General features: G+C 35.7%; 1 protein-coding gene across 2 annotated transcripts in view; it reads right to left on the bottom strand.

The window, feature by feature from the left end:
* RELN (reelin) overlaps positions 1 to 12904 on the bottom strand; it is a 553318-nt gene that overhangs the window by 376906 nt on the left and 163508 nt on the right. For both annotated transcript variants that reach the window (XM_072653135.1, XM_072653136.1), the window contains exon 3: positions 12541 to 12676. In XM_072653135.1, coding sequence (XP_072509236.1) covers positions 12541 to 12676 — 136 coding nt within the window. The remainder of the gene's footprint in view (positions 1 to 12540; positions 12677 to 12904) is intronic.

Genomic DNA, 12904 nt, shown 5'->3' with positions numbered 1-12904 from the left:
GGTCACCGACAATGAGTAGCAGAGCTGAGATTAAAATTTAGTTCTTCTGACTAAATCTAGCTTCCTTCCTATACACGTTCCCTGGTAGAGAAAAGGAAAATTAACTGAAGAACCTAAGCTTTCACTTTGCAGAGCGGACTAGTGAAAAGGATACTGGACTTCATGGAGTTAGGAGTGACCTGTGCTCTGACAATTTTTAGCCTTGTGACAATAAGTAAGACTTGACTTCTGAGCCTCAGTTGTCTCATCTGTAAAAGAGGGATAATAATGCCTGTAATACCTATCTCACACAGCCTCTGAGAGAATGTAATCAGATAACATGTCGAGTCCTCCTATAAATACCAGCTGCTGCTTAGGACTTTTCATAAATATGCTATCAGATCGGAATATTTCACATATAGCTGGTAGAAACCAGTTACAATGTTGTTCGTACTTGTGCCACCTTCCCAGTTAAAAAATATTGTATTTTGGGGCACAACTTTTCAAAGAATTGAGTGTTTTACACTTTCATGTGAAAATAGTACTAAAATAGCTTTTTGATTTCAAGGAAATTTCCCCTCAAGTCTGATTCATTTCCTTTGGAGATGCTAGGCGTAGAAATTGCACAGCTGCCTTTAGAGGAATGTTGGTATTGACTATGGCAGTTCAAGACCAGCAGGTAGACTTATTTTAGTTATGAATAACTGGTGAATCACATAATCCTGTATGCAATCCAGCCAATGGTACTTTAAAAATAAAAGCATACATTTTATTGAAATAGCATGAATTGCATATGAATATATATGAATATCTGATAGTAGCTAATATCTCTAAGATATACATAAATAAGAGAAAGCTCTTCAGAAAATGGAAGTATTTCCATTTAACAAATGGAGGCACTAAGCATAATTTTAGTCATTCTCATAGTATTGGGATGCAATAATGATCTAAGGGATATGAGTACTTTCACCAGTGGCGCTGATCCCAACTCACTCATGCTTTCTTATCCTTTGTAACTCTCGTCCATGATCTCCCACAAAATTTCCATACCTTGTCCACCCGAAGAGCTGATATTCTTCCTATACTTCTCTCAACACTAAATGGGTATCATTGGAGCATGAGTGATGTTCATTGGTTATCTGTCCACTGTTTGCCTGATTTACTTTCTTTTCTAATCATACTCCTCTCTGATCATATGTATTAAGCTATTAATTCTGAGCAACTATGTATAAATCTGTTGTCTATTTACATATGTAGCTCTACATTGCCCTTTGAGTGGCCCACAATTTTAATTCTTTGGCGAATGCATTCTTTTTGACCAAAACTAGGAGTCATTAGTTCAAAATGTAAGGGAGGGGAAATTTAGGTTTGATGTCAGAGCTATGTAAAAGTGCAATAGACTCTTCTGGGAAGTGTGAGTTCTCTCCACCAGAAGTTTTAAAGCAAAGACTGGAAAGACACTTACCAGGCATGATATAGTAGAATTCTTTACAGGTAGGAATACTACTAATTTTTAAATTCTGTGATACTGTGATTACAATAAAGAGATGAAGAGATTGTTTGCTGAAGCAGTTTCTAGTCTCTTTTGACTTTGTTGTGGTAATGGGTTTAAACCAGTTAAACTTTCTTAGGAAATGGTGACAGTCTTTATCCTTGTTGGTTCTTTTATCTACTTCCCATTTGGTTAATGACTTATTTAAATAGGTCTAGTAGTGATTGCTTTCAGTTGGAGGACATATTTTCTCATTTTTACACTTCTGTTTTGATCTTTGATCTAACAACTAGATAGTCTTAGTATACAAATAACTTGAACCAGAAATGACTTATACACTAGTGTTTAGTAATTTTCTTTCTGTTAACATTATTTATATAACCAAACCTGGATGTCCTTCTGGCTCAGTTAGAACTCATATACTTTGACATACCATGTATGGTTTGTGCCTGTCTACCATAAGCCATCAACATTTGACTAAAGACTTGAGGGTTAGTGGACTTTAGATGTTGTCATGAGGCTGACCTCTTTAGGTACAAAAAAACACTTCAACATAAACCTTACTGATACCTAACCTACCTCTGCTTGCTTTTCTAGGTGAAGTTAAGAGAACAAAGACCATTCTTTCTCTATGGTCCCTATGTTGTTTAACTAAAAGGAAAGCTAGACTAACATGGAAACCACACACCTCGTACTCCACCCAAGACTAAGTTTCTCTTCCAGGAAGACTCCTCATACTTTTGTTATGATTGCTTCTGGTTCTCTCCCTCCTTCTGCCCTATGACTTAGTTCCTAGTTTATCCTCCTTCCAACAATAATATTTTCAAGCTTTTATAACTTCGGCCATATCTCAAACCACATATACACATTTTCTTTCTTTATTGCTATCTATTACTATTATCTATCTATTACTAAAGCCTGAAGGTTGTTTAAAGGGTTATACTTTTTGTTCGTGTGCTTAAAATTTTTACGTATATTTTAACTATAAAAATAATGAAACAATTTTAAAGACCTAGAAATGTCTTGCTGATCTGCTAGGGCTGCATGTAAAATGTCATTTTATCATTGTACAACACAGAAATAAATAAATACATACTATCTGAAAGTATTTTACTGCCTGATACGATTTCCTAAAAAGCTGATACGAAGAATACTCTATAGTTTTGAACTTAGGAACATTTCCCCTCCAAAATTTAATTGGTCACTTGACAGTGAAGAAAAACAGAGGGATGATGAATAATATGAACTGGTAGTTATACTCCTGGGGAAATGACATATACGTGTTGTTAGGTCCTAACATTAAAACAACAGCATTTCAGCAGAACCTGATATCACTTGATATTCCAGTCAGAGACCAGAAAATTCAACCAATAACAAAATGTGGGGCTTGGGAGACAGGAAAGATAAAAGTGCTTCTTGGAGAATAACATATCCAATTTTATGTTATAATTTGGATCCCAGAATTTCAGACTTACATGAAAAGTCATTTATTTTCTCGGTGAGATATGCATAGCTCAAAAAGTAAAATAATTTGGATATATATCAAATTTTGGCAAGCTTATCTGTAGATATGCATTTGCACACAATGAAAAAACACCCAGGAGATATTCGTATATCTTATTTCAAATGTTTAAATGTCAAGGCAAGTACAATTGCTATGTTTTCATATGATGGACAGAAAGAAATGTGCAATGAGGCTATCTCTCCAGATGAATTCTCTAGACAAATTAGAATGACTCTCATCAAAAATTAAAGGCTTCTGAGCTATACCCTCGGTAGCACTTCAGATCACAGCATCTGTAGTATTTCAAGTCCATAGGATGCTCAGAAACTGCTAGTGTCTTCAATTTTTAAAATGGATTTTCTGTATTTTTTTAGTGTACTTTTAAAAAATCATCCCTCTAGGAGATATCTGCTCTAAACGACCAAATGCTCAACATAATCCACCTCTTTCCTGCTTGGTAATCTGGGCCTTTGCTTTGTGATCACTCAGTATCTTAACTAGGACATTGCTTGGTTTATTCTACTCTCTCTCGCTTTTGAGAGACTTCAATTACAAATACTTCATTATCGGCACAGGTGCAAATTTAACTTTTCTGTCTATCTCATTTGCCAAAACCACCAGCAATATGCCAATGTGCCTTATTCTTCTATTTTGTAAGTATTTGACAAGCATTGTTATTATGGTATCCAAACAAATCTTCAATTCCACACAGAATTCAATTCACAATATTTTGCATTGGAGTCAAAAAAAGATAATGCAGTTTAGTGAGAAAGGCCTTGAACTAGCATTCAAGAAAATTGGCTCTTCCATGACTTACTGTGGGACCGTGGGTAAGTCATTTCACTTGGGAGACTTTGGCTCTCAGTTTCTTATATATAAAATGAAGACTTGATAAGATGGCCTCCAAGGCCCCTTCCAGTTCCAAAATGACTATATAAAAAAGACTCCAATGACCCATCATGAATAGGGTATACGTTTTAGTTTGGGCAACTAGGTGAAAGAGCAGACAGAGTGCAAGACCTAGAGTCAGGAAGATCGAGTTCAAATCAGACCTCAGACACTTACTAGCTTTGTGAACCTGGGCAAGTCACTTAACCCTGTTTGTCTCAGTTTCCTCATCTGTAAAATGAGCTGAAGAAGGAAATGGCAAATTGCTCTAGTACCTTTGCCAAAAAAAAAACCCCATATAGGGTCAGACAAAACTAAAAATTAAACAACAAATACGTTTTAGTTTACAGGGATGGATTTCAAGCTGATCTCCCCACACATTCTCAGTTGCTCATTCTTCTACCTAACACATGCACATGTAAGTAATCCCTTGCACATGCAAGAAGTTTGTCTGGAGCTGCGGTGTTACTGTTGTCATGGAATGAAATAATTTGGCCCAGGTAGAATCAACCTCTTGACCTTCAATACTGGATCTGAAGATTCATAGTCACAGAACTATGACTGGACAGAGCTGTAGAGATGGATAAAGCCTTTGAGATCCTATAATATAGTGTGATATCCACCTACCATGTGCCAGCACTTAGGTGCTTTTTACAAATAGTATCTCCTTTGAGGCTATTCCCATTTTACAACTAAGAAAACTGAGAGAAACATAAGTTATATGATTTATCCACAGCCACACAGCTTATATGTGTTTAAGGCTGGATTTGAATTTAGGTCTTCTGGACTTCGAGCCCAGTACTCTAGGTCCTGTGCCTGCTAACAGATTAGCTATTTCCACTCTGAAAGAGCTAGTGAATATCTATTTTATCTATTTTACATCTGTTCCCCTTCATGTTCAGATAAAGAATCTAAAGTCAGAGATGTCAGATGACGTGCCCAAAGTTGTACTGCAAGTTAGTGACAGAGGTAGGATTATCTCCCGTTTCTTCCAACTTCTAGCGTGTTCTCTCAGTGTGGTGCCCTTAGAAAAGTTTCTATTGGAGAATTTTAAAGTGCTCTATAAGCATTAAGTACTTCCCTCAATATTACAATGAATTAGTTAACTGACCTCTCCAGCTTTCTTCTACCTTATTACCTACAATCTGGTGACAAAGGCTCTGACTCCCTTGTTCTTCCTTCAATAAAATAATCTGTCTCCCAGTGATGCCTCTGTCTGTCTCCAAGTCTGGAATTTGGAATTCTCTCTCCTCATCTCTGGTCACCTGGCTTCTCTCGTTTTCTTGAAGTTTCAGCTAAAACTCTACCTTCTACAAGAAGTCTTTCTTCAATCTCTCTTGGCACTAGTGCCTTTCCTCTGAGATTACCTCAGATTTATCCCAAATATATTTAGTTTGCATATGGTTATTTACCTATTGTCTCCACCATTAGACTATGAATTCTGGGAATAGAGACTATTACCTTTCCTTGTATCCTCGGCATGTATCACCATGCCTCAAACATGGTAGGCACTGAAACAATAGATGTTTCTTGTTGACTTGATTTTAACATACTTTTGGAACAGAGACTTCAAAATGTCCCTCTCCTATAGCACAGACACCCTCTCTTAGCATAGGCACTTGTAACAAGAACAGTTGGATCCTCCTCTCTTTCTCCCCTAGTGATAATATCATTTGAACGCTCTATTTGAAATGCCTAGAGGTAAGACAAGACGGGAGGAGGGATAAGACAAGTGGATAGAATGTATGTTGTCCCTTTGAACCTCAAGATACAGTGAGAGGTGCTGATGTAAAGAACAGTAAGACTGCCCAAGGTCTTGGGAAAAGAGGAGGCAAATAGGACCAATTCAGCAACCACAAGTCTGCCAAAACTGGAAAATATAGAACCACGCAAATGGTGTTAGCATCATGAAATACTCCTAAAGTCAGACATGGGCTATGGGATCTAAATGTACAAAAAGGTTTTTAAAAGAATTAAGACACTCTGGCTTAGAAATGTAACAAAGAAGGGAAAGAAGAGAGTGAACCATCCATATGGGCCAACTGCTGGAGAGGTGGCCTCCCAGGGAAGGTGGTACAGTGGATAGAGTGCCAGACTTGGAATCAGCCCAACTGAAGGCCTAGGGTTAAATCCAGCCTCCAACAACTAACAGCTGTATGACATTGAACAAGCCTCAATTTCCTCAACTGTAAAATGGAGATAATAATAATACCTGCCTTCCAGAGTAGCTGTGAGGATCAAATTAGATAATATTTGTCAAGTTCTTAGCACAGGGCCTGCAATATAAAAAGCACAATACAAATGCTAGCAATGAGGATGATGAGAATGACAAAGACGATGGTGATGATGATGGTGAACATGATGATGACTTCAATCTATGGGATCTATAGCCCCACAAGTGCTGAGGCCTATACTACAGGAGGCTGAGCCATAAAAGGTAGTGAAAATGTAAACAGTGAACCATTACCTGCTGAGAGTTGAGAGGGACTGCAGGAAGTAGGTAAGGAAAAAGGGAGGATATGGAGAGGGAAGATGAGAAAATATTAGCCATTCTACTTATAGAAGCCTCTTCAAAAGCACTGAAAACCGCAGCTGCTATTTATGTTTTCACAAACAAAATCTCTTGTTTCGGTCAGGGCTTAGATGTGAGTCCTTTCTGAATCCATTAATTTGGAAATAAAATTTATTTATGTTCTGAGTTTAAAATGTCATTGTGCTTGTAAGGAGAGCTGCTGGCTATCCTAGGGGAGTGCCAGATATTACTATTTACAGATTCTACATGGAAGTGGTAATCAAGTAAGAGAAGTGAGTGGTACCCAAACTGTACTTGGGCTCTTTGTGTCAGGAGCAAAACCTGTGCATAAGAGTTAAGCTTTTATATGGAGGTTTTCTTTTGTTGGAATAAAGATTGGTATGAAGTGGCAAACTTAATAAAGGTCATTCATTATGTGTCATGATCTAATCAATGTCAATCATTCTAGGGTTTTACTCTGACTCTAAATAAATAAGTGATCATTGTATACCTTTCTTCTCTCTTCCTGGTTTTCATTAACTTCAAACGTAAAATGAAAATGATATTTTGAATTTAAAAAGCTTTATTGATATGTTTTGTTTTTATGGTCTAACATTTCTAGATTATCCCTACTCTGTGATGGTTCTCTTGTAACGAACAATTAAATAAAACTAATAATACAAATCTGAAGGTACATTTAATATTATATATCTGTGGCACGTTGCCCTATCTATCTATGAGAAAGGTAGATCTCTTGAATTCAGGGGTCTGAGCTAGAATAGGACTAAACCTATCAGAGTCTATACTCACTAAGGCCAGGACCAATATGATGAGCCCCTGGAAGAAAGAGGCCACAAAGTTGCTTAAGGATGAACAAATTGGTCTAGATTTTTTTAAAAAATGGGTCAAAACTTTAGGCCTGTCAATAGCAAGGTTGGGTCTATGAGTGGCTGTTGCAATTCCAGCTTGGACAAAACAGGGAGATAAATCTCAGTGGAAGGAAGGAAGGTAAACAAGGATAGAAAAGCAGGGAAAAGAAAAAAAGGAAGAAAAAAGGAAGATGAAAGGATGGAGAAGGGAAGGAGTGAAAGAGGGAGAAAAAAGGAAGAAAAGGAAGATGGAAGATAAAACAAATTAATGATTATTATTTTAGTAACAAAACTTTTATATAGCCAAGCTGAAAACATGAGCATCCTCACCGTCAAGTCCCTCTGCTTTTAATAAGCAATTTTATTTCCATGTTTCTCCTTTGATTATTTTTAACCAAGAAAGGCAGTAAACAGACTGTCCCAAATGACTGCTTAGCCAAGTGGTTTACCAATAAAATGTGGTTTGTTCAGACATTATTTCACTTACTCTTCGTTGGGAAAGGCACTCTTGGTAGACTGTGTTATTGTCTCAGATTTTGGTTCAACATTTCCATAATTCTTACTATGGGATTTCCAAAGAGGTTTTAAAATAGGTAACCAGGCTTTAAAATCACGGGTTGTGTACTATAGGTTGGCGGACTAATATAACATTACTGGTTCCTATACAGTATTAGTGCAGTTTCCAACTCTCAGAAATAGCCCCAGACAGAAAGAAATGTGAATCCCTTACAGAAATATACAAAATTTACCAGAATCAAGGGAGCTCTAGAACTCTTTCCCAGCAAGGGAATGATATTGAAGAATTACAGCAATTTAGCCTCCCTTGAACTGTAGGTTGAGTCCATGAAACTTTAAATTTTAGGTCACAAAATAATTCTCCAATATGAAAAGAATAGATCAAGCCAGTCTTCCCTGTGATACTATCATCATATAAATGTAGTTTTATAACTTAACTATTAAAAATGTACTGGATATAAACTTAAATATATTGGATTTACTAATGGAATATTATAAAGCTGGGCAACTTTTAAACACATACTCACAAAGATCTAGCCTACATTCAAAATAAGGCTTCTTTAACATTTCTAATCCACTCTCTACCAGTAATGCCTCCCTTTCTTAGGTACAGAATTAATAGAGGCATGGCACTTTTAAAAGCTGCATAAGACAATATAAAAATCTCAAAAATAGGCCCATTCATTATTTCTTTAAATTTTGTGCCCCACCTAGAAGGAGATGGTATATGAATCCATTTTATCTTTAGTTAGTTCATTTAATAAATATTGATTAAAGGGGCTGACTACCTATATAGAAAAATGATAAACACTAGGAAATTCAAAGGTTAACATACCATTCTTGCTCTGAAGGAGTTTATAATCTTGTTGGAGAGAGAAAATATGAGCAAGTAAAAATGTAAATAATGACGTAAGGATCAATGAATGCTTTAGGGGGAGGGGTTAGGGAGAGCTAGGTTTTGGACCAGTGACTTAATCCATACAGTAATTCGAGGTTTAGAAACTCCATTTATCAGTGAAGATCAGGAAATTAGTTAGCTGTAAAGTACAGACTTAGAAAGTCATTGGAGACAAGGAGAGGTTAAGTTTCAAAGCTAGTCACTTCGGTGGTATGAAGCAGAGACATCACTGGCATCCAGAGCTCCCTGACCCCAAGTCCAGCCCACCAGTCATTACATTGTGCTAATTCTCTCTAATAATGTAGAACAATAATATATAATCTATATCATTATGAGCTATGCGACCCTGAACAAATCTCTCAATTTCCTCCACTGTAAAATGGGGACAGTGATAAGACCCAGTTCTCAGAATTGTTATGAAGATTAAATGAGATAATATTCATAGAGCACTGAGCACAGTTCCTGGAACACTGTAGGCATTTAATCAATGCTTAACTTCCTTCCTTCCATCCTGCCTTCCTTCCTTCCATTTTTTCTCTCCATCCTGCAATGGCTCCTCATTAATTTCCGTGTCTCCAATTCATTTTAGGAAGCTCAGGTTATACTGGAAAGTTTTTGAGTATAAAGCAACAGATTGGAGTCTGCTTTCTGAGAACCAAACTCAGTAGACAGAGTTCATTATCTCCAACCACCTGATGATAAATCCTTTGGCCACAGAAACCCATGAAACAAACAAAAAAGAGATAAAACAGGACTCCGTTTTGTGTGGTCACTTTTTACTTTTGTTGTAATGGCAGAAGAGTGACAAAAATGGGGCAGAATATGCTTAGAATCACACATTTTCTAAGTCATCTACAAAACACTGCTTAGCTATTAGTACTAAAAATGTGAGATCCTTGTCCAGGAACCAATGAGTGTAGAGATTATTGAATGACTGAAGGATATGAATAGTGACATTCTTATTATAAACAAATCAAGCAGACAGAAGGAAGTTGCAGTTAAATGGAAGGAGGTTCACAGGTTTTTCTTGGAGAGGGAAATAAAAGGTTTGGCAGAGCTGGTTTTATCACTCATCTAAAAGCAATAAGTAACATCATTTCACGGGATATTGCTTTATCTCATATTGCAATGTTCATGTTAAGTATTTGTCAAAAGAATACTGTGATGACAAAGAGCTGGGAATAAAGTAGATTTGTTTGCTCATTGATAAGTAAATGGTCAAACAAAATGGCTTAGGAACATAATGTAATATTTGTCTACAATACCAAAGCTATAAGATACCACAGCACCATAAGAAAAGAAAATTATGAAGAATTTAGAGAATATGGGAAGTCATAAATAAATTAATAGAACGTGAATTAGACAGATCAAGGAAAAATATATATTTATGTATATGTACATACACACAAATAATTATTACAACAGTATGACTAGAAAGAATATAAATCAAAACTGAATACAATGTAATGACAATTACAAAGGCTTGGGCTCACAGAAGAGATGAGAAAATATGCTTCTCCCCATTCACAGGAGAGGCAAGAAATTGTTAAGAGTAGAATGAAATATGTGCTGTCAAAAGGAGTTAATGTGTTGGTTGATTATGCTGAGCTTTTAAAAAAATTTTAATCTTTGCTATAAGGGATCATACTGAATAGGGGACAGGAAAAATATATTAATAAGTAATTGTGATCTGAAAACAGAACACATTTAAAAAATTACCATGAAAATTATTGCAATATATATGCCTTTTGTAGAAGCTGAAGAATATATAAACTAAATCAAGATATATTTTGGTATTCAGTGATTTCATCTTGAAAGTATTTTAAAATGGGTTGGAAAGAGGATGACAAGTGGATGAAAGATGGAAAAGATTTGCAAAAATTTTTATAATAATTTTTTCTGTTATAAAAAGAATGAAGCTACCCCTCTTGAACTCCATATCATAGTCCTTGATGTACTTATAAAGAAAGGAGAAATAACATATTGAGAATGATGACAAGAAAAACAGCTGGATTAGACAAAGTGTATACAAAGGAGAGATTCATCTGAGGGGAGAGACACAGTTTCAAAAAACTGAAGAGTCACTTCAACAAAATACCTAAAGATGCTTAAGACGTCTAAGTCATGCCAAAAGACTAACACTCTGTTAATTCCAAAAAAGGTAATAAAAAGAAAAGCAAAAATTACTGTTATAAGTACATATTTTCTTATCTATATAAATTTTATGAGAATAATATATCCAGAAATACAAAGCATCCTGAATGAAGCAAGCTTTTACAAGGTTGAGCAATACTCATACATTTCAGGGATGGTGAATTCTTGGATCAATGTAAATTAGTCTTAAGACATCATCACTTTGCACTTAGCCTCTTTTTTGATGTGGTACCACGGATCATTTAGCCTGGCAGAAAAGGGAAGACAATGCTGACTGTCTGGAATAATAACTAATATTTTAAAAGCACTTTAACATTTTGAAAGAATTCTGCAAACATATTTAAAATTTAATCTATCTGAAACTCTATAAGGCAGGTGTTATCTCCATTTTACAGATGAGGAAATACAAGTTTCAAAGTTATTTAAGTCACTTATTCATGGTCACACAGCTAGGAAATTTCAGAGACAGTATTCAAATCCATGTCCTGACTGCAGGCTCAGTACTCTTTCTATTGCACTGTGTTGCCTCTATAATGACTGGAATGGTTTAATTGAAAGAATAAAAGGTCAAGGAGGGACTGGCAGTCTGAATGAGGAGATTTGAAATCATTCTATAATAGGATCCACTAAAAAAAAAAACCTGGAAAATTTTTAATCTGGAGTACAAAAGACTTGGAGGGAAACAACATTAGTATAAATCTGAAAGTCTGGCATGTGGAAGAAGGGCTAGATTATTTCTGATTGTCTCCAGAAAGCAGAGATGGGACCAATGGGCATAAATTATAAGAAGGTAGATTTTGGCTCAATATAAGGAAAATATCCAGATCTGTCTGATATACTGCCCAATTAGACAGTTCCATGGGATTGGAGGTCATCATGTGAACTCTGGATGGTCACTTGTTTAGGATGCTGTTGATTGGATTCATGCTTTAGATAAGGGTTGGATTAAACAACCTCTTAAGTTCCTTCCAACTCTGAAATGCTATGATTCTAAAATTCAGATCTTCCTATTATTAGGCATAAGGTATTTTCTTCTATATTACTTATGCCTACATTTAAATTTGGCTAACATTTAATGCAACTGAAAAATAACAACAAAATATTCTCCAACTTTGAGTATAAGAAATAATTTACTAAGTGGATAGGAAATAAATAATTATGAAATTGTAGGTATACTCACTTCTTAAAAATGTTTGTTAGGCTTTATTTTTCACTGAATGGTATTTTGGAGCAATACCATAACATACGCTCATGTACACACATATGTACATGCGTATATGTATATAACATACATTTATGTATTACATATATATTTATGCATGAATATATGTAATTGGAAAATAAACGGAGGTAGAGGTCATGTTATATGTTAATCAAAGGAAAATCTGCCTTGATTTTCTGCCATTTTAAGTTGACATATGGCCCTAGTGTCCTAACAACTTGGGCATGCTTAGTAAATCTCTTTGGATGTAAACTCTATCACATCATATTTGAAAATTTAATCCTACTGAAAGAACAGAGATTTCCTGCCAAAAGGATAGATTCAGAAACTCATAATGAGGCAGTAGGGAATCAATCATGTGTGATACTAAGCAATTTATATGACATAAAGCTATGAGAAGATGTGACATTAAACTTTGTTTTATCAAAGGGGAAAGGAAGGTAACTGGCATATTGACAAGGATAGACCACCTCCCATCACCTATAACAGTAAATCTCAGGACTCACATGAAGTTGACGCATCCAGTGCCAGCAGGTGGAGCGATCCAAACGAAACTGAGATTGGTTGTTGGCAGATGACTCACGTGTGAGGCTACTACACTGCACATAAACTGATTTCCAAACTGGTGATCTGACATAATTCCTAAAGGGGAAGAAAAGAATATTATAATATTAACTTAACAAAATATTTTTTATCATTTTCAAACAACATAACATTTTTTTTTCTTTTGTCACCTGAAAGTGACTTTGGTTTCTCCATGAGCCACATAAAAGCAACACTTTTTTTCAAGCAACACTTTCTATAATCATAAAGAAATCCATTATTTTAAAAACCTTTCCTAAACTATGACTAAATGTGTTAAATCCATGT

The sequence above is a fragment of the Notamacropus eugenii genome, chromosome 3 (genome assembly GCF_028372415.1).
Source record: "Notamacropus eugenii isolate mMacEug1 chromosome 3, mMacEug1.pri_v2, whole genome shotgun sequence".
Classification (NCBI taxonomy): Eukaryota; Metazoa; Chordata; class Mammalia; order Diprotodontia; family Macropodidae; genus Notamacropus; species Notamacropus eugenii.
The sequence above is the reverse complement of the archived record's forward strand: the minus strand, read 5'-3'. Positions and strand labels throughout refer to the sequence as shown.